At 51.5% G+C, this 27745-nt stretch overlaps 1 protein-coding gene across 1 annotated transcript in view; it reads left to right on the plus strand.

The window, feature by feature from the left end:
• The window catches only part of LOC146859550 (CD5 antigen-like), a 613604-nt gene that overhangs the window by 199621 nt on the left and 386238 nt on the right, over positions 1-27745 (plus strand). The window contains exon 3 of the mRNA XM_085650248.1: positions 5795-6112. Within this exon, the coding sequence (XP_085506374.1) occupies positions 5795-6112 (318 nt within the window). The remainder of the gene's footprint in view (positions 1-5794; positions 6113-27745) is intronic.

Genomic DNA, 27745 nt, shown 5'->3' on the forward strand with positions numbered 1-27745 from the left:
CAGGATCCTTTTTGGTATATTTCCTCCATACTGTGCTGTACATTATGGAGGAAAGACCATGCTTCACATACATATCCCTATTAGGAGTCCCCTCTGGGGGAGCTGGAGCAGATTCCCTTACGGAGTGCGCTAAAAGCAGGCATGCTCAAAAATAATGCAGAATATGCAGTATTATCAAAAAATGGCACTTAAACGTTGTGCTGTTCAAAGTTACACAGTTCCGGAGAAATATCTCCACATTACCTGCCTATATGTGTTGCAACGCATATATTCTCACAATAATCAATACAAGATATGACCGGTCATCACAAATCAAACTCAAATAGCCAACCCAGGCTTCAAAAACTCAGAGCAAGTACCGTACAACGGTTCTTACCAATCAAGAGTCCAGATTCCAACTGCCAAGCTCCGAAATTCGCCCAAACGGCTGTCACGGCAGAACCGACAGAAGAGGTCTCAGTCGAGGACCGGCGCCACCCAGATGGTCAGCTCGGAAGGGAAGGAAGAAAAACCTCGGGATGCCAGGACTAAAGTGCCTCTGGCAGTGATCACATCCCCGGCCAAATTCCGCACCTTCGTCGCGACCAATCCTTCGAGCATCCGAGTCGCCGATGAGCCCCACGTGACGGGCGCCAATTGATGAGTACAGGCCCCAGCTAGGCCCGCAGGACACAAGGGTTCGCTCTCCTGTAAAGGAATCTATAAGGAAGTTGGCACGGAAACTGCAAAATACAAAGACACAGTTTATTAACCCTTAAGGGTGGTCCTACAATCCATACAATACCCTTCGGTATTGCATAGAGTAGCACAAAGAACTTGCATACACGGTCCCCTTTTATACACAACAGAGGGGCTCATAAGTGGGAGGATACGACATGAGACGAAGAATGTTACCTTTTATGGACATTTGCAATACAAGATCGATATGTGGGCGGAGCTGACATACTCCTTAAGCCCGCGAAAACATGGTCAAGAAAGGACTAACTGATAACAGATGTGGTCAAGTCTGGGCATGCGCCAGACGGACAAAGGAACTATTTATAGACTGTTACTAGGCAGATTACAAGAGCAACTAACACAAAGATAAGACTCTTCTCGTGCTGAACACGTGGAGACATGACAATACAAAATGGAGTCCAGACTTCAGTCAACATAACAAAAGGGGCATGTGTAAGGCAGAAGAATTCATGTCTTTAGTAAATGCTTAATCACATCGAAGTTGCAATTTACAACAGTCCCTATTTGGACAAAGGTACCTACCTCTGCCAACTAGAGGCCCCCCATTTCTAACAGTACGGGACTAGTGAAGAGGGGAAATTGGTTACATCTTCTGTAGACCCCATTTTTGTCATTCGTCCTCCTCCCCCAGTAGGAACCATATCTACTCTGGCATTGGTGAGTCAATCTTGCGCGGCCATGTACGATAAGAGTTCGTAGGGATTGTGACTAGGGATGTTAAATATCGATTGCCCAGAGTTAGAAGCAAGGCCTTTGTGCTGATAACAAACTTTGTCAAGACGTGGTACAAAGGACTTGGGTCTGTAAATCTGTAAAAATAGTCCCGTGGGACAATGATTGAAAATTAGAAAGACGCTTTAAGAGAATGTCTACAATCACGGGAGATTTAAAGTTAACTACGACACAGTCCCCAGGACATTCCTTTGGATGGATGCCAAGCCACAGAGATCTTCTTGCTGATATAACATCTTGGGCTATATCACAAGCGCATCTCGAGTTGGTTTTTATCCAATGGGCACACTTATTTTTCAGAGCCACTTGATCTTCTAAAGTATCCGTGGGCAGCACTGGCACATTTTTATAAACTATACAATAAGGGGTGCATTGCTGGGGGAGTTGGGGAAGGTCTGCGCCATTTTAGGTTTACGGGCTTCAGCCTGTTGAGGTCAGCCAACACCAGAAATAATTTTAGAAGTAGGAGCATTTTGAGGAATGGGGTGATATCTGGTCTGATTCAGTTGCGGTTGAGTAATTACAGGGCTAGCTAGAGATGGATCAAATTTTACTCCTTTAGTTAGAGGTATCAGAGTCTTTATATGCTTTGTCAGTGAAGCAAAGTTAATCTGGTCAATAATGCAACGAGTCATGTGTCATCCATTTTATTCAAAATGGATGACACATGTTTCCACTATCTTCAATATGACAGTTGTAAAAACCTCTAAAACTGCCTCACTTACTATTTTCATATGCTGCCGAGGAGACTAATCAATACATTGTGGAGCTATGTCACTTGGTGTAACTGGAAGCTCAATAGAGCAGGTTGAAGAGATAGCAGCCTTTGTTCTCTTCCTTCGCTGTTTTGTCCGTGCTACCTTTTTGGCTTTGGGGTTAGATGCTGTTGGATTAGGTTTGTCGTCCGATAAACATTGATTTGTTTGAGTGGGACTTGCTGGAAGATCTTAGGGTAAGAGTTGGTTTGTGGGGGACGTCTTCTAGCAGTACAGTGGTTACATTGGGCTCAGAGATGGATCCAGTGGTAAGACAGAGGGGAGCTATAGCAGAGTCAGTGTTCAAAGATAATCTCATATGTTAGAGAGCAATCTCAGAGGAAACTATCCCTAGTCGCCTCTTGAGCATACAATCTACAGAAGTGTTTTTTATTAATTGGAGTAGTGGAGAGCCCCCCCCCGATAATTTCTTCCCCTTTACCAAGCTGTACAGTCACTGGAGTTGTATTGGCAGATGATGCAATATAAAATGTATGTGGGTATGTCAAGTTTAAGTTGGAGCCAAATACTGTGGCCCAGCCCAGCCTACTCAGGTCTATGATGGGCTAAGATGGGCTCATCTTGGCCTGGTCTTGGCTCAGGCGTGCCCAGGCATGCCCTATGCATGTCCCATGTGCGTCCTGGGCTGTGGGATGCTGGAGTCATTTTGCAGTGCCCCAGAGCTCCTTTGCCTGAAGCACACTGGGGGACTTAGTCCCACCCAGTGCAGGAGACACCGCAGTTGTGTCAAGTACATCAGCAGGGAGACCATCAGTAGGCGAACCAGTGCTGCAGGATACTGGATGTGTTTTGAAGTGCCCCAGAGCTCCTCCCTTTGCCTGATGCACACTGGGGGATGTAGTCTAACCCTAGTGTGGGAGACACAGCAATTGCTGCAAGTTCTGGATCAGGGAGACTGTCGGTGGGAGAACCCGTTTTGTGGGATTCTAGAGGTGTTTTGCAGTGCCCCAAAGCTCCTCCGTTTGCCTGATGCACAATGGAGGACGTAGTCCCACCCCAGTGCAGGATACACAGAAGTTGCAGCAAGTTCGGCAGCAGGGAGACCATCACTAGGAGAATCCATGCTGCGGGATCCTGGAGGTGTTTTGCAGTGCCCCAGAGTTCCTCCCTTTGCCTGATGCACAATGGTGGATGTAGTCCACCCCAGTGCAGGAGACGCAGTAGTTGTGGCACGTTCGACATCAGGGAGACAGTGACTAGGAGAACCCATGCTGTGGGATCCTGGAGGTGTTTTGCAGTGCCCTAAAGCTCCTCCCTTTGCCTGATGCACACTGGGGGACAAAGTCCCACTCCAGTGCAGGAGACACAGCAGTTGCGGCAGGTTTGGCAACAGAAAGACCGTCAGTGGGAGAAAATAATTATTACAGGGGTGCTTGGAGTGTTACACCCGCCTAATAAATGAATTTTGAGGTAAATAGTTGGGTGCAGCTGATTTCAGTTGGGTTTGGTATGGTGTCACCAGTAATGTTCCCCTTAACATGGACACAATTGTACACACACTCTCATCCTCTCTGTTTTGAAAGTCTTGAAAGATGTTGGTTATTTTACAAAATATTGTGCTTTCCCTCATTTAGTGTCTCTACCAATCCATGTTACTCTCCCTTTCTACTACCTCTTAATTCCCCTCATGCGCCCTGCTTGTCATGTAATGTATTTTAAAATGATATGCCAACAAGATTGTTGGAAAATCTGACACTCACCCCCCCGATCTTACGGTCCAAGCTACGACCTTGAAGTTCCTTGGATGGTGCGCTCCTCCTGGTACACCACGAACAGAGGATTCTCCTCAGCTCGTCAGCTCTTCTCGTCCTTGGATGTTGAGCTCCTCCTGGTACACCATGAACAGAGGCTTCTCCTCAGCTTGTCAGCTCTTCTCGTCCTTGGATGTTGAGCTCCTCCTGGTACACCATAAACAGAGGCTTCTCCTCAGCTCGTCAGCTCTTCTCTTCCTTGGATGTTGCGCTCCTCCTGGTGCACCATGAACAGAGGCTTCTCCTCAGCTCATCAGCTCTTCTCGTCCTTGGATGTTACACTCCTCCCGGTACACCATTAACAGAGGCTTCTCCTCAGCTCGTCAGCTCTTCTCGTCCTTGGATGTTGCGCTCCTCCTTGTACACCATGAACAGAGGCTTCTCCTCAGCTCGTCAGCTCTTCTCGTCCTTGGATGTTGCGCTCCTCCTGGTACACCATGAACAGAGGCTTCTCCTCAGCTCGTCAGCTCTTCTCGTCCTTGGATGTTGCTCTCCTCCTGGTACACCATGAAAAGAGGCTTCTCCTCAGCTCGTCAGCTCTTTCCGTCCTTGGATTTTGCGCTCCTCCAGGTACACCATAAACAGAGGCTTCTCCTCAGCTCGTCAGCTCTTCTCGTCCTTGGATGTTGCGCTCCTCCTGGTACACCACGAACAGAGGATTCTCCTCAGCTCGTCAGCTCTTCTCTTCCTTGGATGTTGCGCTCCTCCTGGTGCACCATGAACAGAGGCTTCTCCTCAGCTCATCAGATCTTCTCGTCCTTGGATGTTACACTCCTCCCGGTACACCATTAACAGAGGCTTCTCCTCAGCTCGTCAGCTCTTCTCGTCCTTGGATGTTGCGCTCCTCCTTGTACACCATGAACAGAGGCTTCTCCTCAGCTCGTCAGCTCTTCTCGTCCTTGGATGTTGCGCTCCTCCTGGTACACCATGAACAGAGGCTTCTCCTCAGCTCGTCAGCTCTTCTCGTCCTTGGATGTTGCTCTCCTCCTGGTACACCATGAAAAGAGGCTTCTCCTCAGCTCGTCAGCTCTTTCCGTCCTTGGATTTTGCGCTCCTCCAGGTACACCATAAACAGAGGCTTCTCCTCAGCTCGTCAGCTCTTCTCGTCCTTGGATGTTGCGCTCCTCCTGGTGCACCATGAACAGAGGCTTCTCCTCAGCTCGTCAGCTCTTCTCGTCCTCGGATGTTGTGCTCCTCCTAGTACACCATGAACAGAGGCTTCTCCTCAGCTCGTCAGCTCTTCTCGTCCTCAGATGTTGCGCTCCTCCTGGTGCACCATGAACAGAGGCTTCTCCTCAGCTCGTTAGCTCTTCTCGTCCTTGGCAAAAGCTCTCCCCCCATCACTTGCTATCTCTACTACGCAATAACACTTTCTCTGACTATGAAATCAGGTGAACGCACCTGCAAGCAAAAGAACATTTCAGCACAAGCAAAACTTTCATGTTGCAGCTTAAGCACTGAAATCCCAAATGCTTAAGACCTTTGGTTAAGATAACTTAATAGAATATTCAAAGGATCCAGGCAAATTCTGATTTGGGTCATGTCATGGCACGTATATGTTCCTGTGTGAGGAAAACTGAAGGGTGCAAAGAGATATTATTGAGGGGTTTACTCACCATCAGGTAGCCCTGAATGTAATGAAAAGTATACTGTTTGATGAGTGTGATGTGTGCATCCATGCTTGGGGAATTCTAATGCTTATATTTTAGCAAACACTCTGGCACAGGGGTTTGTAAATATCCAGGCAGTGACAGGGTTTACAGAATGTAACAATGTGCATTTCTTCTGTTTCTGCAGTTCCCTACTCAAAGATTGTACTGACGCATTCCAAGGAGCCCTGTGCTGGGTTTTTGCGGATTGAAACCTTGACATGGGGAAGAGTGTGTAACCACCAGTGGGACATGAAGGATGCTGCAGTGGTCTGTAGAGAGCTGGGGTGTGGTGCTCCAGTTTCAGCAACAACCGGATCTTCCTTTATTCGAAATATTAATGAACCAGTACGAATAACAGATGTACAGTGCAAGGGAAGTGAACGCTGGCTCTCAGAGTGTCCCTACAGTGACAAGGTACCTTGGGACTGCGACACCACAAAGTCTGCAGGAGTGCGCTGCACTGGTAAGGAACAATCAGGATTATGAGATCTCACTTCATGGTACGAACTGTGACCAATGTATCTGCATCTTGTAAAGCAAACCTAACAACAAAGTAACAGAGTGCTGCACATTACACTGGAGAGCATTACAGTGTGAAGAGCAGGCTCGAGGAGGAAGGCTGGTTACAGAGAAGGTGGTGAAGAGGACTGATGTGTAACCAGAGGCTGTGAACCCAAGTTTAAGTTGGGAAGAATGTAGACATTAGTACAGAATTTTCAGATCACACTGTTATAGTGAAATTACATTTTGATTATGTTTTTTCAAGACTAGAGGTCTTTTCAGAAAGATCATAGCAGAGAAGTTTGTTAACACTGGGATGCAGGCCTCATTCTTGAGACATAGACTAAACATTTTGGTGCCGATCACGATCCTGCAAAAACCGGGTACGAACCGTCGGACGGAGCACAATCTCCGCCCGACGCGTACCCGGTCGTCAATTTTCACAAACAAGGAATTACGATTCGCACGGGTACACCATTACCGTACGAATCGTAAAAAAGCCCGACCGAACAAAAAAACACCTACCAATGCGATCCGGGAAAGCGCCGACCTGACGTCGGGACGCTCGCAGCCAGCCATTCACGACCCAGGAATCACGATTCGCACCGACGTCACCCCGCACGGTGAATATTTTGCGGCAGCCAAAAACTGCCGGGAAATCAGGACGACGCGAACAAGGACCACCAGTACGCGACGGACAGACAACGACGCGAACAAGGAGGACCAGTACGTGACGGACACACAGGACGACGCCACCAAGGAGGACCCGTATGCGACAGGACGACGCGATCAAGGAGGACCCGTACGCGACAGGACGACGCGAGCAAGGAGTACCAGTACGCGACGGACAGACATGGACCAGAACCTACGAGTCATCCCTGCCCTCATAGCAGTACACCTCCTCTACAGGTTACGACGCAGACGCCGCAGAAGGTCAGAATAACTAAGGGAGGGGGGAAAGTGGGGTGGGGTGGGGGTGGCAGGACCAGGGCAGGCCACAAAACAACCACATAAGTCACACACCACACATGGCCTGGACATACCTGACTCCCATGCCCTGGTCACCACGAGGGGGTGGGGGCGTGTCCTGATAAGCCAGCGACCGCCACAACGGAAGTCCGTCACCACGCGAACCGGCAACACAACCAGACAGGTACGTCCCGTACCCTCGCCTGAAGAGCGTGGGTACGAGTCGGACCACGCCCACACACATCACCCCAACAATGGCGGGACGGATCGCACCCACGTGGCAAAGGCCTGGGTACGGGCTGCACAAACATCACATAGCGTGGGGACGGATATGTACGGACCCTACCCCCACCCCGTATGCAAGGAGCGTACCCCCCAGCCCAACAGTGTAAGTACGACTCGAACCCTCACCCGCGTATGCAAGGAGCGTACCCCCCATGCCAACAGTGCAAGTACGACTCGAACCCTCACCCGCGTATGCAAGGAGCGTACCCCCCAGCCCAACAGTGTAAGTACGACCCGTACCCCCACCCGCGGACTCACGGACCGTACCCCCACCCCAACAGTGTAAGTACGACCCGTACCCCCACCCGCGAATGCAAGGAGCGTACCCCCCAGCCCAACAGTGTAAGTACGACCCGTACCCCCACCCGCGTATGCAAGGAGCGTACCCCCCAGCCCAACAGTGTAAGTACGACCCGTACCCCCACCCGCGTATGCATGGAGCGTACCCCCCAGCCCAACAGTGTAAGTACGACCCGCACCCCCACCCGCGAATGCATGGAGCGTACCCCCAGCCCAACAGTGTAAGTACGACCCGTACCCCCACCCGCGTATGCAAGGAGCGTACCCCCCAGCCCAACAGTGTGAGTACGACCCGTACCCCCACCCGCGTATGCAAGGAGCGTACCCCCCATGCCAACAGTGTAAGTACGACCCGTACCCCCACCCGCGGACGTACGGAGCGTACCCCCACCCCAACAGTGTAAGTTCGACCCGTACCCTCACCCGCGTATGCATGGAGCGTACCCCCACCACACCAGTGTAAGTAGACTCGTACCCTCACCTCGAATGCATTGAGCGTACCCCCACCGTGTATGTGCCAAGCGTACATATCCTGAAATCGGAGGTGTGTGTGCAGAGTCCACCCAGCAGTGCCCTGAGACAGGAGGGGTGGGTGCCTATAACTCCCAGCAGTGCCCTGAGACAGGAGGGGTGGGTGTGGAGTCCTCCCAGCTGTGCCCTGAGACAGGAGGGGTGGGTGTGGAGTCCTCCCAGCAGTGCCCTGAGACAGGAGGGGTGTGTGCAGAGTCCCCCCAGCAGTGCCCTGAGACAGGAGGGGTGGGTGCCTATCACTCCCAGCAGTGCCCTGAGACAGGAGGGGTGTGTGCAGAGTCCTCCCAGCAGTGCCCTGAGACAGGAGGGGTGGGTGTGGAGTCCTCCCAGCAGTGCCCTGAGACAGGAGGGGTGGGTGTGGAGTCCTCCCAGCAGTGCCCTGAGACAGGAGGGGTGGGTGCCTATCACTCCCAGCAGTGCCCTGAGACAGGAGGGGTGGGTGTGGAGTCCTCCCACCAGTGCCCTGAGACAGGAGGGGTGTAACACATGTGTGTGAGGCCAGAATTATCCACATGCATACTGGCTACAAGGGAACATGTCCCCATGAACTCATGTCAACAGACTCCACACACAAGTACAGTGATCATCAAGGATGCCACGATTGTTGCAGGTGGAGACATGGCCCTGCATGCATGGCCAAAGTAGAAGGGCTCCGTCACACACACAGCTCATGTAGACACAGCTCTGCGCTAAACATTGGGAACACCCTGCAGGGAAGAAAGGTGGGTACACAGAGGAAGGAATACACCCTGGGACAAGTGCACCATGCAGTAACTGCTTACATGAACAAAGAAAGTTAGCCAACACCTTGTGATGGCACACAGATCCCAGGGTCCCACCAATGAGCAGTACACTACTACATATCCCACACAGCCAAACCCTTACACACCACCAAAAACCATGTAGCAGCCCCACCAACACCAATACCAGCATAGCAGTAGTGTGATAATGAAAACAAAATTAAGCTTTATTCAGCATGAGCACAATGTCCGTGGATCGCAGGCAGTTCAATCTTCACAAAGCCCATAGGGCAGTCAATGATTCTCAGCTGGATGGGGGACACAGTGGGATGCGTGTCCCCTACCTTGCCTGCACAGTCAAATGGCATCGTCTTCCACACTGGTGAGGGCATCAGGGGGGGGGGAAGCAACAGGCACCGCAGGGACATCAGGGCAAAGGGGCGGCGTTGTGGGTGCAGGGATGGAGGACTCCACCACAGGGGGTGGGTCAGTGCCAAAGGCGGAGGCCAGGATGGCACTACACACCTTTGCAAGGTCCTCCAGGGAGTCCCCTGCACCCGAAGGGACCTCAGGCCCCAAGGAGGGGGGGGGGTCAGAGGGATGGGTCGCAGCGCCACCGGGGGAGGGTGGAGACAGGGGGGGAGACTCAACCACCCTGACCGGGGACCTCCTTGACCGCTTGCGTGGTGGTGTAACTGTGGGGCTCAGGGACAGAGCGGCCATGAAGGAGTCCTTGGGGGAGATGTGGCCAGGAGAGCTGAGGGGAGGGGATTTGGAGGGAGTGGACTGGGTGGAATGCGGACTCCCACTATGGCTGCGTGTCACACGTTTGCCCCCCGACCCAGTGGGTGTGCCTACCTCACCCTGTGTGTGCGTGTCAGGAGGAGTGCGGTGGACCTTCCCTGCTGGTGTGGTGCCCGTGTCCGTTGATGTGGGTGCATGCCGACGTCTGGGTGTACGTGGGACAGGCATGGGAGTGGGAAGTGTGGATGGGGCAGGGGTAGGTGGGGGGAGGTCGCGCTGCAGGAGACCCACTGCTGCAGTCAGTGTGGAGTCGATGGACCTCAGCAAGTTGCGTTGGTCAGCCTGCGATGAATGAATGCCCTCCAGGAAAGCCTCGAAGTTGGTGAGGGTTTTGCCGTGGGCATGGAGGACATTAAGGATCGCAGCCTGACCAACCTGCAGTTGCCGCTGGATGTCCACAGACTCTGCATTGGCGGCAGCAGTGGAGACAGGGGCAGGGGGTGCGGTGCCTGGCAGGAAGGAGACATGCTGTGACCGGGCACGCTGGGAAGGGACACGAGCAAGTGGGAGGCGGCTGGTGGGAGCTGAGGGGGCGGTGCGAGGTGTTGTTCCGCTGTCAGCTGCTGGTGCAGCCACCGCCCACTCGGAGACATCCTCCTCGGACCTGTCAGCTTCGTATTCTGACGTGCCAGTCGACAGGTCCTCGGCCGCACTATCCTCCACCTCTGTCCCACTCGATGTGCCAGCCCCGATGTCACGGCTGGCACTGGTGCTCGGTCCCTCCGCCTTGCCTGTGTCCATGTCTCCCTCTGTGTCCCCCGACGATGCTGTGGGCAGGGTGGAGAGACATAAATTAATCAGACAGCTGTACACATCAGTCACATGAGTACAATCGACATAGGTAACACTGCATAGCCTGAAAAGGAAGATCCCTAACATCTACTAAACAAGGTACCGATGTAGGGCATGAAACACACAGTTGGTTGAGCCACCATGCCACTGAAATACCATGGAGAGCATGAGACAATAGCTAAACACAGGAAACGGAGTCTGACATAGCACCCAGGCCCTGGGGACAATCCAGCACTGCATCTGCACCACACAGCGTTGGCGAAAATACCGATGACCAGGGACCATATCCATGAACTTGAGACACATGCTGCATAGGTAATGCTGAAAACATGCCCAACATGACTCGGTCACTGCACATTGCGTGTGTGTCCAGACACATCACACACTGCCCAGACCCAGCAAGTAAAAATCAGGATTTGACACATAGGCATTGCCCGCACCAACAAGACCCTACACGAGGCAAATTGTTGAGACACAGGTGGCACCAACATCTCATAGTCTGGCTGATACACACAGGGGCAGGCAAAAAGCAAGAGTGTACGCCAAACAGCCAAGGTGCGCCTGTACAAATAATGAGGTACCAGTGCCCATCCTCAGATGAGTATAACAAGACACACAGGCACTGGCAACTGTGAGTATGAAGAAGGACAATCAGGTCAGGCTGCACAGTGGACACCTGTACAAAATAGCACGTCTATATACATGGTGACAGGGGACAATGGCACAGAGCACAACCTACGCTGTAGACACTGAGATTGTCCACGTTTATGATGACACATACACCACTGAGGAAAAGGTGCCCCAGGGGACAGTAGTGGGCACGCAACTACATGCTACTGAATGTTAATGACTGCAACACACGTCACCATCCCTGCACTATGTGTATCGCACACTCATGCACATCATGTCACAGGCCACTACATAGGACATGCGCGCTGTAAGGCATGACACATGAGAGACCAACTCCCATGTCTGGAGTCAGCATCAGTGCCAACTGACATGGAACCCACATGCAGTGAACTTGACAGTGCACAGGCAAGGTCCCACAACCTGTTACACACCACCCCCACACATGATGCTACAGTCATTGTTCTCGTGGACAAAGCGCCAGCCTACATCACCTTGTGAAGGAGTGACTACACACAGACCAGGGAACACATTGCAAGGAGGGGAAGGGTGGCAGGGGCACAGCGCTATACTGGGGCAAACAGGATCTGCACAGCACCTTTAAACCCTGCCAGTGAATTCATGCTACTGTGCCCTTACAAATGCCGGTGACACACAACAAACACACATGTACCTACCCCCTTCCGGCTGCTGTATCGCCTGTAAGCGCCTCTCCAGGTCTGGAAAGACCACCGGCAGCACACGCCTGTGGAGGTGGCTCAGACGGCGGCGGCCGCGGTTCTTGTGGCTCTCAGGTGAGTCCCCCAGCAGGAGCCGTGCAATCCTCCGCGTCCAGCACCGGATATCCTGCCAGCGTTTTCTCACCTGGGGCAGGCTCCGCCTCCGACCATCCACACCCCTCACGGCACTGACGGCGGTCAGCCAGATCTGCTCCTTGGCAGTGGTGCCTACCTGTGAGGAGGAACAAGTGACACCACATCAATACACCAGCCACATGTCACAGAGAGACATATGGGTACAAATTAGCTGGTTACAACAAGGCATGTCATGCAGCCAACGCATTGCACCTTTGTCATAGGGACATCATCCCCTGGTGAGGGCAAAAGCAGTACGTGCCACAGTGGGTACACAGGTGGAATGATGGCAATGTCACAATCAATGATCAAGGCTCAAACTGTGCATCACACCCACCCCTCCTGTCTCAGGGCACTGCGGTGAGTGATAGGCCCCCACCCCTCCTGTCTCAGGGCACTGCTGTGAGTGATAGGCCCCCACCCCTCCTGTCTCAGGGCACTGCTGTGAGTGATAGGCCCCCACCCCTCCTGTCTCAGGGCACTGCTGTGAGTGATAGGCCCCCACCCCTCCTGTCTCAGGGCACTGCTGTGAGTGATAGTCCCCCACCCCTCCTGTCTCAGGGCACTGCTGGGAGGACTCCACACCCACCCCTCCTGTCTCAGGGCACTGCTGGGAGGACTCTGCACACACCCCTCCTGTCTCAGGGCACTGCTGTGAGTGATAGGCCCCCACCCCTCCTGTCTCAGGGCACTGCTGTGAGTGATAGGCCCCCACCCCTCCTGTCTCAGGGCACTGCTGGGAGACATCTGGCCCCCCCCCCCCTGGGACCCCCCCGACAGTACATGGCATGTGTGTTACACCTGGACGCAATGGCAGAAGTCACAGTCACAACATAGGGACAGTCTGTGGCAGTGGCCTATGCACTCACCTGATACCCTGGTCGCCCATACAGCATGGAGTACTGTGGGAGGATCACATCCAGCAGAGCCATGTTCTCCTCCAGGGTGAATGGCTGTGTCCTCTCCACAGCCCTTGACATGGTTCCAGGGAATCAGTAGCAGCAGCTGGGTCGACAAATGCAAAGATGTGCAGGCAAGTGCTCCCTCATGGGACCTGGCTGCCTTATATGTGCCCTTCTGCCCAGTCTCATGCACAGGAGTACAGAGTGATTGGCCACTCACATTTGCATCCTATGTTTCCACCAATCCCTTCAAACCTAGCAGTCTGTGGGTTCTCTATCGGTTTCATTCTCCTGCATGATGTCAGCCCCACAAACACATTGCAACAAAGTAGAAGAATTCCAACTGACTTCTGCTGTGCACCTTCCAGAACAATTTCTAAATTTGAACTTGGTCTCCATGACAACCAGCATGCATGTAGGCCTTAATACTTGTCCCCTATGTAATTTGGAGCATCACACACAGGTACGGTGCGTTTCGGGGCCCTAGGGCACCCCAAATGCATGGCAACGGCCCGTACATGCATGCCTACGTTCACTATCACTATGGGTCTGCACGCGTATGCGTACCCGTAGTGTTACGGACCGTACACACGCATGTACGCTCTCTATCACTATGGGTCTGCACGCGTATGCGTACCCGTAGTGTTACGGACCGTACACACGCATGTACGCTCCATATCACTATGGGTCTGCACGCGTATGCGTACTCGTAGTGATAGTGAGCGTAGATGCGAGTGTACGGTCCGTACCACTACGGGTACGCATACGCGTGCAGACCCATAGTGATAGTGAGCGTAGATGCGAGTGTACGGTCCGTACCACTACGGGTACGCATACGCGTGCAGACCCATAGTGATAGTGAGCGTAGATGCGAGTGTACGGTCCGTACCACTACGGGTACGCATACGCGTGCAGACCCATAGTGATAGGGCCGTACACACGCATGTTCGCTCACTATCACTATGGGTCTGCACGCGTATGCGTACCCGTAGTGGTACGGACCGTACACTCGCATCTACGCTCACTATCACTATGGGTCTGCACGCGTATGCGTACCCGTAGTGCTACGGACCGTACAAATGCCTGTACGCTCGCCATCACGATGGGTACACATACGGCAGCACTCCCACAGTGATTTGGGAACATGCACAGGCCCTCTCAGCAGCAGTACGGCGGTTTTTACACATCACTGTGGTGATAGGCGACACACATGTAGGAATAGGGCGGACATACTTGTCCATGGATGGACATACTTGTCCAGGAATGGACATCAAGGCATCGTCTGTGCATTACTACATGTGTGGGGCACAGGTGTCACAGGCTGTGATGTGGAACATGCCTCCTGAGTGGAGAAGGCACCAGATGTATGATGAGATGTGTACATGTGTACTGTGTGAGGGTGCAATGTGTGCCAGGCATGCCCTTGACTCCTTTGACATGTGTGCATGTGGGACTGCGCACTTGGGGTGAGCGTCACTGGCATGGCACGGACACCAACACACGGAAGTGTCCCATGATGCCCGGTACAGGGGTCATGACACATGACTTGTCACTACCCACAGTGCACAATGTGACTATGTCATATATGTGTCCGGGATTTACATCAGGTTGATGTTGTAGCACCCTCAAAAGCTGCAGCCGTTGCAGCAACCAACATGTGGCTGTGTGTAGATTGTCATTGCACACTGTTCCGCACACCATGCCACATGTGTTATCGGATGTGAGGTGCACATGTATGCATGGGACACGGAGTAGCGTGACAAGGCCATGTCAGCATCCTCACAAGGAATGTGTGGTGAGTCATGACATGTGCACCTTCATGGCAAGGTGTGTGGGCTGGACTAGTGTAATGTCATGTGACCTGTGGCTCCAGTGTTCCGCTACCAGTCTCTGCAATCAGCATCCCACTTCTGCTGATGTGTGGGTGTATGTCACTCCTGTCTTGCGTCGGGCTGTGCACTTGCACTGGGACACAGCTATTTCCATGGCGTGGCATGGGGAGGTTCTCAATCACCGTGTGTAGCTGGGTCTTGGAAGGAGTGTCACCTTGCATCCATACGTGTCCTGGGCATGTAGCACATGCCTGACTCCCTATGTGGCATGTGTGTATTGCCAGATTTACATGTGCTCAGTAGACATGAGTTGTTCTCGTAGTGCACTCACTCTTCCTTGTCACTTCCAAATTACTGCAGAGCGCCTCCTGTTGCCCGAAGAATTCCAGACTTGGCTACCATGCAGGAGAATGACAGGATCCGGCTCTACCGCTTCACCCAACCGTTGATTCTGGAGCTGACGGCGAGACTGGCACCACACCTGCAACCGCAGCACAGGTATCCTACGGCACTGACACCCCAGCTGAAGGTAATGGCTGCCCTACATTTTCTTGCCACGGGTACCTTCCAAAATACCATAGCTCATGTTGGTGGCATGTCCCAGAGCATGTTCAGCGGTGTGCTGCATGATTTCTTGGAGGCCATGTTGATTCACCTGGATGACTTCATCAAGTTCCCAACCCCTGAACAGATGACTGAGGTCAAGCGTGGATTCTATGCCCTGGGAGGGATGCCCCATGTCATTGGGTCCATAGATGGGACACATGTAGGTTTGGTACCACCACACGCACGGGAGGTGGCGTACCGCAATCGGAAGCACTACCACTCCATCAATGCCCTTGTGGTGTGTCTGTCCAATATGGTGATTTCACATGTCTGTGCACGTTTCCCAGGATCAGCACACGATGCCTACATCATGAGGCGTAGCGGGATGCCTGACATGATGATGCAGCTGCGCAACGAACGGGCATGTGTTGTTGGTGGGTACAGTCTGTCTGTCCTGTATTCTGTATAGCCGACCAGCACGACCGCTACACCAGTTCTAACGATGTCCATGTGCTTCCCATGTAGGGGACGCTGGCTATCCCAACATGCCTTGGCTGCTGACACCTCTCCGCAACCCCATCACGCCGGCCCAGCTCCGCTATAACACCGCCCATGGCCGGACAAGGCGAGTGATAGAGAGGACGTTTGGCATGCTGAAGAGCCGATTCCGGTGCCTCCACAAGACCGGCGGTGCACTCCCTTATGCCCCGGCGAAGGTCTGCAAGATCTTCATGGTCTGCTGCATGCTGCACAACATGGCAGTTGAAAGAGCTGTGCCACTCATCCTGAATCAACATGACGAGGACCATCCACCCGTGGAGGACGACGGGCTTGGCAATGGGGCTAGTGATGTGGAGGATGTGGAGCCGCAAGAGGACATCCGGACTCGGCTCATACGCGACTTCTTTGCTTAGTGGTGAGTACCAGGGTCTGAGTGTGCACGCATTGGTCCCCGTGTGGCATGCGTTGTGATGTGTGTCTCCACCTGCATGTATGGCACGTGGGTCAGAGGTGTGTGTGGGTGTGTCACTGGAGTGATGGTGGCAGTGATGGTAGTATTTCCCCAGTCATAATTGTGACCTAGCATGTTGTCATCCATACATGTGTCGAGTAACTGCACATGCAAGTGGCTGTGCTTTTTGTGGCTGACTTCTTGTGTGTCTCTCTTCCCCAGGTACCTGCGCATGCCGTTTGCTGGTTGCATTGTTGTGGCACTGCTATTCCTCATGGACATGACATCGTGGGCTGACTCAGCGTTACAGGCACGGACACGTTTGGAATTCTCCATGGGGTAAGGGATGCATCTGGGGTGTATTGGGTGTGGCAGTTGTTCACGATGTGTGCACACTGCCCCGGTCGGGGTTTGGTTCCTCTGCAGACATGTGGCATCCCCATGGGACACGACATGCAGCTGGGTACACCTGAATAGATGGGCTGCCTGGTTGTCAGTCATCAGTGATGGGATAGTGGATTGTGATGATGGCATCAATGTGTGTGACACTGCCCTCGGACACATACGGTTAACATTGTCTTGACATGGCGTGGGACTTCCACATCAGCGGATCTATGGTGTATGGCAGGCTCTCCGTGAGCAGCTGTGGGTGTTTAGCTGTTAGCCGACGCTTGTGTGCCAGTTCCATGGCTATCATGCATTTGTGCTGCAGAAGGGGGGTGCCAGTGTTGGAGCCACATGTTACTCCACATGATGTGTTCATGTGTACTTCAAGTTGCCTCTGCAATCCCAAAAACATGACTAATAAAGGTGTCCCTATGCCTCCAAGGTGCCTCTTCTCAGTCAATGCTGGTGTGTTGGCACGGTGCATCCTGCATGTCTGGCATGGTATTCCCTGATTGTGGCTATGTGTCAATGTGTCGAGTGGCAAGATGCAAGCTGTGTGTGTGTGCTGAGACTGTGTATTGGGCATGATGTCCATGACTGTGTGGGTATTGTGACATGTGCCATCCCCATGCATCCAACGTTGTCCATGACCCCATTCTCTGCATCCACCGGACTCAAGCTTGCAGGACATGGTTCTGCCACCTGTCTACACATACCTGGGTGCCCCCCAGGACACTGGCCAGGATCCCTGACCTCTGCGCATGACTGTTGCTGTACTCAATGTGTCTGTCAGCACGGTTGTTCGGCCACCCCCTCAGCTGGTTCTGACCATCACGGGTGTGTATGGTGCTCCATGTCTGTCTTGCCTAATAAACTGTGACCCATGTGTCCTGTGCCAGACTCAGGCCCCAGGGTGTGGATGGTTGAAGTGAACAGATGACTCAGACATGTTTAGACTGTACAAGACACATGTTAGGTAATAATGCTACCAGCAGGCATCTACTCTTAATAGTGTGATTTATTATTGGGGGGGGGGGGGACAAAGTGAGGGGCTTTCCGGGATTAGGGAATCCAAAGTTCAGTAGGGGAGTTGGTGCCCTTGCCATTGGAAATCCTCAGAGTCCATGCCACAGTCTTTGTCAACATTGGTCAGCCAGTGACCAGCAGGGCCATGTGGCAGAGAATGTCTCTTGATGCTGTGATGCTGTTGCTCCAGTGGGCCAGGTGCCAGGCCAGGTGTCCTGGGAGATGGTGATGTAGCAGCCACCCTCACGGTCCTTTCCGTGGACGACCCGGCTTCCTGCGGGGAACCTCAGCAGCAGGCCGTGACGACGTCTGGGATGCTCCGTCGGATGTTTCCTCCTCCTCCTCCTGATCCCTCCCTGTGGGTGGTGATGTTCTCCGCCTTCTGGCACAGGGAGGGTCGGCCATGGTGTCGGCCATCCGACGGAGTGTAGCGTGAATCCCCTGGGACGCCGTCACTTGCTCAGCCTGTCTGTCCTCCATCCTCCGTTGGTGTACCTGTAGACAGGCTATTAGCTCCGCATGTTGCTGGGCCTGCTGGACCTTGATCCCCTCGAGGACGGACACAACCTGGGCCATGCCCGTGGTGTCCTGCCGGTATGAGTCCAGGATGTTACGGACATGGGAGAATACCGGATCCCCAGCCAACTGGTCAGGCTCGCACCTCCGCCGTCCTCCACTCCCACCACCCCTGCCCACTTGCATCTGGCCTGCACTTGTGGGCACATCGGGTCTCCGGGACCCCTGAGGGGTGGCATTGGCGTTGTCGCCTGCCTCCTCCTGGGTGCCCGGGACACCGTGTCCCTCCTGGCGAGCCTGGCTGCATTGTGGTGTTGGGGCAGGGATCCTGGGTGTCTCCTGGGATGTGGCAGGAGTGGGGGTGGTGGTTGGCACGGTTGTACCTGACGCAGGTGCTGCAGGTGGTTGGACACCAGAGGGGCCAGGTCGGTCGGGGTCGTCCGCAGAGTTGTGAGAGTGGTCGCTGCCGGTGGGATCGGTCTCCTGCAGATCCGGGTCCTGTGAGTGTTCCACCCCAGTGTTGGGGGGTGCAGCACGACGTTGACCTGTGTGTGAGAGAGAAAATGTTAATTTTGGTCCATGCAACATCCATGTTTCATCCGTTTCAAAGTTGGCACATTTCCTCTTGGAATTAGGATCTGTCTTGCATTCCACTCACAGTGCACTTGTGCATGGGTGTGTCCCTTGGGCACCAATTTGGCCCCTTTAACTATGTGTGGCACAGTCTTACTTGCTGCGTCAAGTGTGACTGCAGTCAGCAGTGGAGTGTGCAGGTGTGGCGAGCCATGCATTTGCGCCTTCCTTGTGCACATGGAGTGGATCCACACACTTATATGATGCAGGTGGCTGTCCTTGTGCTCGTGTACAGGTTGTGACATGGCCCTGCGTTTTGCCATGATGAAGAGGGGGGGTTCTGGCACTGGCCACCCTTGTCTACATGCACGCAGTCCACCTGCTGACGAGCAGACTTTCCCACACACCAAAGGACTGATTTGCTCTCCCTGTGTCTCCCTCCTTCTCTGTCCCCCTCTCCCTCCCTCTCTGTCCCCCTCTCCCTCCCTCTCTGTCCCCCTCTCCCTCCCTCTCTGTCCCCCTCTCCCTCCCTCTGTGTGTCAGCCTCCTCCCTCTGTCCGTCTTCCTGTGTCTCCCTCCTTCTCTGTCCCCCTCTCCCTCCCTCTCTGTCCCCCTCTCCCTCCCTCTCTGTCCCCCTCTCCCTCCCTCTCTGTCCCCCTCTCCCTCCCTCCGTGTGTCACCCTCTGTCACCTTGGCCCAGCTTCCTGGGCACACACTGTTGGCAGATCTTTGAGTGGCCCTTGGCCTGTTGATGTGAGTTTGTTTCTGATCTCCAGGCACCCATTTTGTCTGCTGTGTGTCTGTGCGCTGCTGCTGTGGTGGTGTGTGCTGCCACTCTTTCACAATGTTGGCTGTTCATTAGCTGCTGTCATGTGCAAAACAGTGCCTTCACCCCCATGTGTTGATGCAAGGCGTCCGCCATTTGCTGGCAAGTCATTCCTGTGTTGGGACACAGTGTTTGTCTGGCTGTGACCTAGGCCATATGGGCAGAGGGCATTGTTGTCTGCTTTGGAGTCGCACTATGTGATTTTTGGTGCCCAGCCTCCCGCCATCCGGGTTACCGTGTCATGTGTTGTTGTCTTCTGTGGCCTGTGACTTGACATTGTCCAGCTGGGTGCATGGGGCATGGTGGCAGCAGTGGCATGTGCCTGCTCATGGAGTGTGGTTGAGTCATGCGATGGCTTGTGGTGGTTGCGTGCCTGTTAGTAATTTTGGTTGTGGTTGCAGTTCCCCCCATGTGAGGTGCGTTGTTTGTGTACTCACCCGGGTCTCGGAGTCCTTCTACTCCTTCAACTGCCTCCACCGGCAGTATGGCCATCACCCTCTCCTCCCAGGGATGGTACTGTACGGCTCTGCGGGAGGGCCCTCCTCCGGTGGCGTTGGCCTGGTCGTGTTCCTCCTGCCTCTTGGCTCTGACCCTCCTCCGCAGATCGTACCACCTGTTCTGGCAATCCTGCTTGGTCCTCCTGGTGTCCGCAACGGCATTCACAGCATCGACGATGGTCTGCCACATGGCTGTTTTGGCTGCCTGGCTGGTGCTTCTGACCAATGTTCCAAAGATCTGTGGCTCGACTCTGAGGATTTGATCAACAAGGACCTCCAACTCTCGGTGACTGAACTTTGGATTCTTGGTAGTGGGCATGGTGAGGGGTGTGGGTGGGGATGGTGTGGGTGTGGGGGGTGTGTGGATGTTGGGGGGGGGTGTGGATGGTTGTGTGTGTGTGTGAATGTGATGAGAGGGTGTTTGTGAGGGTGGTCGTGTGAAGGTGTGCAAGTGTAAGGTGTGGTGTAGCTTGTAGTCTGGTTCTGTGGTGTCTGGCAGCAGTGAGTCTGTTGCAAAGGCTCATGGTTTGTGTGTGTGGGCCCTTTTCATTGGTCCATGGGTGGGTGTGGCAGTGTTTGAATTTTGGGTGGGTGTGTTATAAGGAGTGGTGGTGTGTTGGGCCTCTGTTTGTTTTTGACAGTTGCAGGTCAGTGATTGTGTTATTTTAGTGGTTGTTGGCCATGTTTAGTGGCTGTGTGCCTTTCGAATGGTGTATTCTTGTGTTGTTTTGTTTTGTCCTTGTTGTGTACGTGCGTTTTGAGCGTGTGTACGGTGTGTACATGGGCCATTTGGTTGTACGATTATGTCCTTGTGTGTGGCTTTGTACGACTCGTACATGCGGTTGTGATGTTGGGGCATGGGGTGCGCTCCGTACTTAGGAGGTTGTGTTGGGGGTGCGCCAGGAACTACTGGGGTGTACATGGACGGTGGTACGACACGTACAGGGGTGGGGGGGTGTACATTGACGTTGGTACGACACGTACAGGGGTGGGGGGGTGTACATTGACGGTGGTACGACACGTACAGGGGTGGGGGGGTGTACATTGACGGTGGTACGACACGTACTGGGGTGGGGGTGGGGCTCGAACGTACTGGGGTGTAGGTTCACGGTGGTACGACACGTACTGGGGTGGGGGTACGACTGGAACGTACTGGGGTGTACATGGACGGTGGTACGACACGTACAGGGGTGGGGGGGTGTACATTGACGGTGGTACGACACGTACAGGGGTGGGGGGGTGTACATTGACGGTGGTACGACACGTACTGGGGTGGGGGTGGGGCTCGAACGTACTGGGGTGTAGGTTCACGGGGGGTATGACACGTACTGGGGTGGGGGTGGGGCTCGAACGTACTGGGGTGTAGGTTCACGGTGGTACGACACGTACTGGGGTGGGGGTACGACTGGAACGTACTGGGGTGTACATGGACGGTGGTACGACATGTACAGGGGTGGGGGGGTGTACATTGACGGTGGTACGACACGTACAGGGGTGGGGGGGTGTACATTGACGGTGGTACGACACGTACTGGGGTGGGGGTACGACTGGAACGTACTGGGGTGTAGGTACACGGTGGTACGACATGTACTGGGGTGGGGGTACGACTGGAACGTACTGGCGTGTGGGTAGACGGGGCTATGACACGTACTGGGGTGGGGGTGTGGCTCGAACGTACTGGGGTGTAGGTTCACGGTGGTACGACACGTACTGGGGTGGGGGTGGGGCTCGAACGTACTGGGGTGTAGGTTCATGGGGGGTATGACACGTACTGGGGTGGGGGTGGGGCTCGAACGTACTGGGGTGTAGGTTCACGGTGGTACGACACGTACTGGGGTGGGGGTACGACTGGAACGTACTGGGGTGTACATGGACGGTGGTACGACACGTACAGGGGTGGGGGGGTGTACATTGACGGTGGTACGACACGTACAGGGGTGGGGGGGTGTACATTGACGGTGGTACGACACGTACTGGGGTGGGGGTACGACTGGAACGTACTGGGGTGTAGGTACACGGTGGTACGACACGTACTGGGGTGGGGGTACGACTGGAACGTACTGGGGTGTGGGTAGACGGGGCTATGACACGTACTGGGGTGGGGGTGTGGCTCGAACGTACTGGGGTGTAGGTTCACGGTGGTACGACACGTACTGGGGTGGGGGTACGACTGGAACGTACTGGGGTGTAGGTACACGGTGGTACGACACGTACTGGGGTGGGGGTACGACTGGAACGGACTGGGGTGTGGGTAGACGGGGCTATGACACGTACTGGGGTGGGGGTGTGGCTCGGACGTACTGGGGTGTAGGTACACGGGGGGTACGACACGTACTGGGGTGGGGGTAGAACTGGAACGTACTGGGGTGTAGGTAGACGGGGCTATGACACGTACTGGGGTGGGGGTACGACTGGAACGTACTGGGGTGTACCTAGACGGGTGGGGGTATACATATACGGGGGGTACGTGTCGGACGTACGGGGGCTGGGGGGAGTGTTGGGCGCGTATGCGGGCCCATGTCTCCATGGTTGCTATAGGTGTTCGGTGCGGACGGTGTTTTTTCTATACGGTTGTACGCTCGGACGCACGGGATGGATCGTGATTCCTCGGTCGGACTTGGCTTTTCACGTTTGTAAGGTAAATCGTCCGAGGACATGTCGGACACATTTTCCGACCCGAGGACGTGTGGGGAATGATTCCCAGTGCGGTTCGTATGGACTTTTTACCATGCGAATCGTGATTGCCAGTTCGTACGGCACTTGTACGATTCGTACGGTAAAAAGACCCGATACGAGTCGCACGGGGGAATTTTTTACCGGATCGTGATCGGCACCTTTGTGTGGTTAGAAAATGTATCACAGAATCCACACAACCACAGCATTTTCAACCCAAGCCAGGCATCTGCCAGTATCTCGCTTGGCTTCCTTGTGTTAGTTTTGTGTAGGTCCACCTTTAAATGCGGCCACATAGATCTTACTTAACCCACACATCTCCACATTTTAGCAGGAGATTATGTGTATCAGGTAATCCATCATCATCAATAATCCTGACAGAGACAGTCAACAATAAATTGTATTTGTTTTTGAATTATTGGAACACCTTTCCTCTCAAGGAAGCACACACAAGAACGCCGGGTTGGTGACTGCCCACCTTAAGGAAAAGTCTCAACCTTAACCAGGCTGAACCCCCAAAGTCACTAAATTAACTTTGAGCTCAGCCCCCTGGTTGCTATGGCACTGTGTAGGGAGGCTTAGCATAGTTCATGGAGCAAAGTATTTCTGCAGCACCAAAAGAGTAGCGAAGTCAAAACACCAAGCGATAAAAATGTAATATTGGAATAGTAGGGTAACATGTAATAATTAGAACCACACCAAAACAACACAAATTCAAGAGACAATAGATTCAAAGGTGCAATCAGATCATATTAATTTTATGACAGAGCCCTTAAGTACTCAAACCACGCCTGTCAGTGAAGGGTTCTCCAATCTTCATGAAATAGATTGACTGAGTTATGAACAACTAAACAGGGATGAAAGAGAGCTTGTGCTAGCAGCTGGCAGCTCAGAGATGGTCTCTTCAGTAAATTCTGCAACTACTGACCCTATAGAGATGACCCATTCTGAAACAACAACAATTAAACCTTGTTTATTCATCCATGGAGAACAAAGAATTGAATCTCCTGTTCAGCAGGCACCAGTGTTCAGAACTGACCTTTCCTTGATCTCGTGGAATGTAACTGGGGTAAAAGCCAAATTGGATGACCAAGACTAGATAGATTTCGTGGGCATGTATGGTGTATGGCTTTTTCAGGAAACCTGAGCTAACAAGAAGGTATTCCGGGATGCATTTACTGCCTGCAGTGTGGAAGCAATCCCTCCAGCAAATTCAGGGCAGAGAATGGGTGGTCTGTTGATCCCAGTAAAAAATGATGTTGCTTGTATTCAAGAGCTCTTAAGTATAGATTCTCTAGATATAATGGGCATTAAACAGATTTTTTAAGGGGCATGTATTTGATCTTGTTGAACATTTGTACACGTCAAATGCCCACCAACTGTGATTCACCAGTTTTGACCATGCTGGATGAGTTGATTGAATTATGTCAACAGGTAGCTAAAATATTTGTTGTAAGTGACTTTAACACTTCGTTTGAGCCCTCATCAACAATTAGTTTGGTAACTGTAGAAGAGACCGAATACTGCCGGATCCCCAATCTGATAGGGAGTCCACATCGTACTTTTATAATCACTATCCTATAAGTGGCCTCAGTAGTTGTTGGCCGGAGTCTGAGGGCATGTAAGGGGCAAACTCCTCTTGATATAAATAGGGCAGTTACATTCAGGAGAGGTGGACAGAGCAGTACCATCGATTACATCCTACTAGACGTAAAGTTATGGTCCTCATTAAGGGACATGAAGGTTCACAACGTGACAATAGTAATCACTATCCCCTCACTACTATTTCATCAGGGACATAGTTTAATAGATCACCTCCATTTAACCTTGCGATGGCTCCTGAACCCATTATAGATAATAATTGCTGAAGGATCTCCTGGCCTAGTGTAATGTCAGATCAAAAACACAAGCTGAAACGTATCATCTGTTCTTACATTTCATGTCTGGTGTTGACATTGAGAGTGTGGATCCTTCATTATCTTAAATATTCATAAATGTTTTTTCGATAGACTAAAATCCATCTTTTATAGGGAACATAAGAACAAGTTCAAGTGCTCTAAAAAAGATCCTAAGTGGTTCTCAGAGGAATGTGAGCAGGTCCAGACGTTTATGAACACAGCAGCCAGGGGAAGTCATTGTGATGAATTTGTGACTTCCTGTCAAAGGTTTAAGGTAATGCTAGACAAAGCCAAGAGAGAATGGGGGGATAACAGGTGGAAAGACATGCTGCAGGCTCTCAAAGTCAGAGACAACCATACTTTTTAGTCAATTATTACTCACTTGAATATAGGGCACCAAAGTTCAAGGAATATCATATTTCACCTGATAAATGCTAGGAAATGTTCTGGTACTTTACTCAAAAGTTAGGCAAGAGGAACCTACTTTAACTTATAATGAGGAGGATCCCAGCTATGACCGGATTGAACTAGATTGCGGACCTTGCACTAAGATTTCTTTTAGTTTGGTGGAGACCATTTTAGCTGTTAACAGCTTAAAATCCCAAAAGGTACATGGAGCAGATTACACACCGGGAGACCTTTATAAAGCTGAACTTAAGCTTTCGGATTGATCAGTTAATCTGTTGTCAAATGCAATCTCAGCTAGGGGTGGATCCTTGATTGTTGGAGCGGGACAGAAATAACTCCTGTGTTTGAAAAGGGAGACACAGGCTGCCCAGTTAACTATAGGCCTATGAGCTTGATAAACAATTTACAAAAAGTCTTTGCTGGACAGGTTTTAATGAAGTTACAAGAATGGATTGAAGACGCGCAGATTCTGTCACCACTGCAGGCAGGATTCGGTGTTAAAATAAGCATTTTAGATCAGGTGTTTAAGCTTACCCTCCTTTATTGGAAGTATGCATTGCTGCGCCATCCATCATCCCCTTTGGTATCGCTTTGTTCGCCCTTAGTTGGCAGGGTATGCCCAGACATGTGTCCCTTGCTCACTTTGCAACTAGATTCAAGATAGCCTGGCTGATGAGGGCTATGAACCCGAAACCAGTTCCAGGATGCTTGTTTCCGGTCCAGGGAATACATGGCTTGGCAGTTCTGGCTGGACTGTTGCCATGAGGCACAGGGTCAGACTGATTTGCATATGGCCATATCTGAACTGGGGTGGTGGAGTGAGCTAAATAAGGATCATGGATTAAACCCAGATCAGTTGACTGGGGGTGAGTGTTTGATTTGCTCAAACGCTCCGTCCATCATCCCCTTTGGTATCGCTTAGGAAGATTCATAAGAAGCCAAGCAGCCGTATTCTATGTGGTCTGTAGCCTTATCGTCACATATTGAGGTGACCCAAGTTAAAGAGCATTGCCATAATAGAGGCAAGAGATGCTGAGGGCCTGGACAATTCGTTTTTTAGCTAAAAAAGGGAACAGGTTTGAAATCTTTCTTAAAAGTCTAAGGCTACCAAAGCAACCTGCCACAAGTTTTTTTGCTGTGCACCCCTTTATCTCCCCCTTTATCTCCCCCTTTAGGAGTGGGGAGTCCTTCCAGACAATCAGGCAGTGGAGTTGGAACTTTCTTACTGAGGTTATTACCCGGTATCATAAGCTCAGTCTTGTCTTCATTGAGCTTGAGTTTGCACTTGGCAATCCATCTGGACAGTTCTACCGTGTCGAAGGTAAAGTTATATAATGTATATTGAATGAATGCATGAATTGTATAAGAGTGCCCAAAAAGCATAAATAAGGAAAAACACACAACAGTTTGCCCTGATGTTCAGTTACTAGGTAAGGTTACAATAGGCTGCTGCAGAGGTTCTACACCTGCTCAAATAATCTATGCTTCATGAAAGATTGTTTTCCGTCTCTTCTATTTCAGTCTGTTTTTAACCCTCTCTTTCAGTCTTTGCTTCATATCCCTTTAGGACATTCATTTTCTTGGAATGTTTAGGGAATATCAGTCTATAAGTTAGCAAATGATTCATTACTTCCATGCTTCATGGTTGGTTATGTCATGACCTCTACGAAACAATCCATGGTAATGCCCTTGTCCTGGGTTATTGGGAACATTTGGACTCCCAAGGTCTGACCATGGAGAAGGTGACGGTATGCTGAAACAATTAAAACTATGTGAGAACTCTATGATATGTGCACAAACTATAATGTGTGTGCACCTAATGTGACCCAGTAAGACCAGTTATTTACAGAAAGCTTGTTATGCATACACTCCAGTTACATCTATTGGTATGGTTAGGTGATTTTCTCAGTGACAACATTAACATATTGAATAAAAAAATCGACAGCGATGTCATAAATTGTGTCATAGAACATGTCATCAGTGATGTCATGTGAGGTCAAAGCAGTGCATGGCGGGGTTCGCATGTTATAGATAGGGCTGCTAACTATAACTGCTGAGTTTCTGTGGTTTATTTTAGTTAAAAACATTTATGATGTCACTGAGAAATTCACCTAAATATAACATTACTTTTTTACCTTTGATTTTCCAGTGAATTGCTAAGGTGATTTTTAATTGAAAACTGATCTTTTTCTTACCCCCAGCTATATTGTTATTTTAACCTTTGTTTTTTTCTGTGAATTTCTAATTTAAAAAAAAAAAAGTAAAACAATGTGTTAAATGAGATTATATAGGATAGAAAGACTTTATAATATTATAAGTGTGCAGACATTATTTTGAAAGAATGCTTTTTTTATTGTAACCTAACGGGATATGGTTCACAGTTTGCAAAATGTTTATAAAATATCTATGAGTATTAAACAGATACATTTTCTATATTTAAGTATAGATAGTGTATTTGCTCAGTTCTTGTATCTCTCATATCGAGACACTTTACCAGCAATCTATTTTTAAGGTGTCATTACACTTGTGAGATGCTTGCAGGACAGTTGCGAGATTATAGAGTTCTAAATTTCATTGTCATCTATTATATACAGGTCTTTATCATGTTTTCATTTATTATTTAATGTCAGTCTATAATAGAATAGTGATTTAGTGAT

The sequence above is a fragment of the Triturus cristatus genome, chromosome 3_2 (genome assembly GCF_964204655.1).
Source record: "Triturus cristatus chromosome 3_2, aTriCri1.1, whole genome shotgun sequence".
NCBI lineage: Eukaryota > Metazoa > Chordata > Amphibia > Caudata > Salamandridae > Triturus > Triturus cristatus.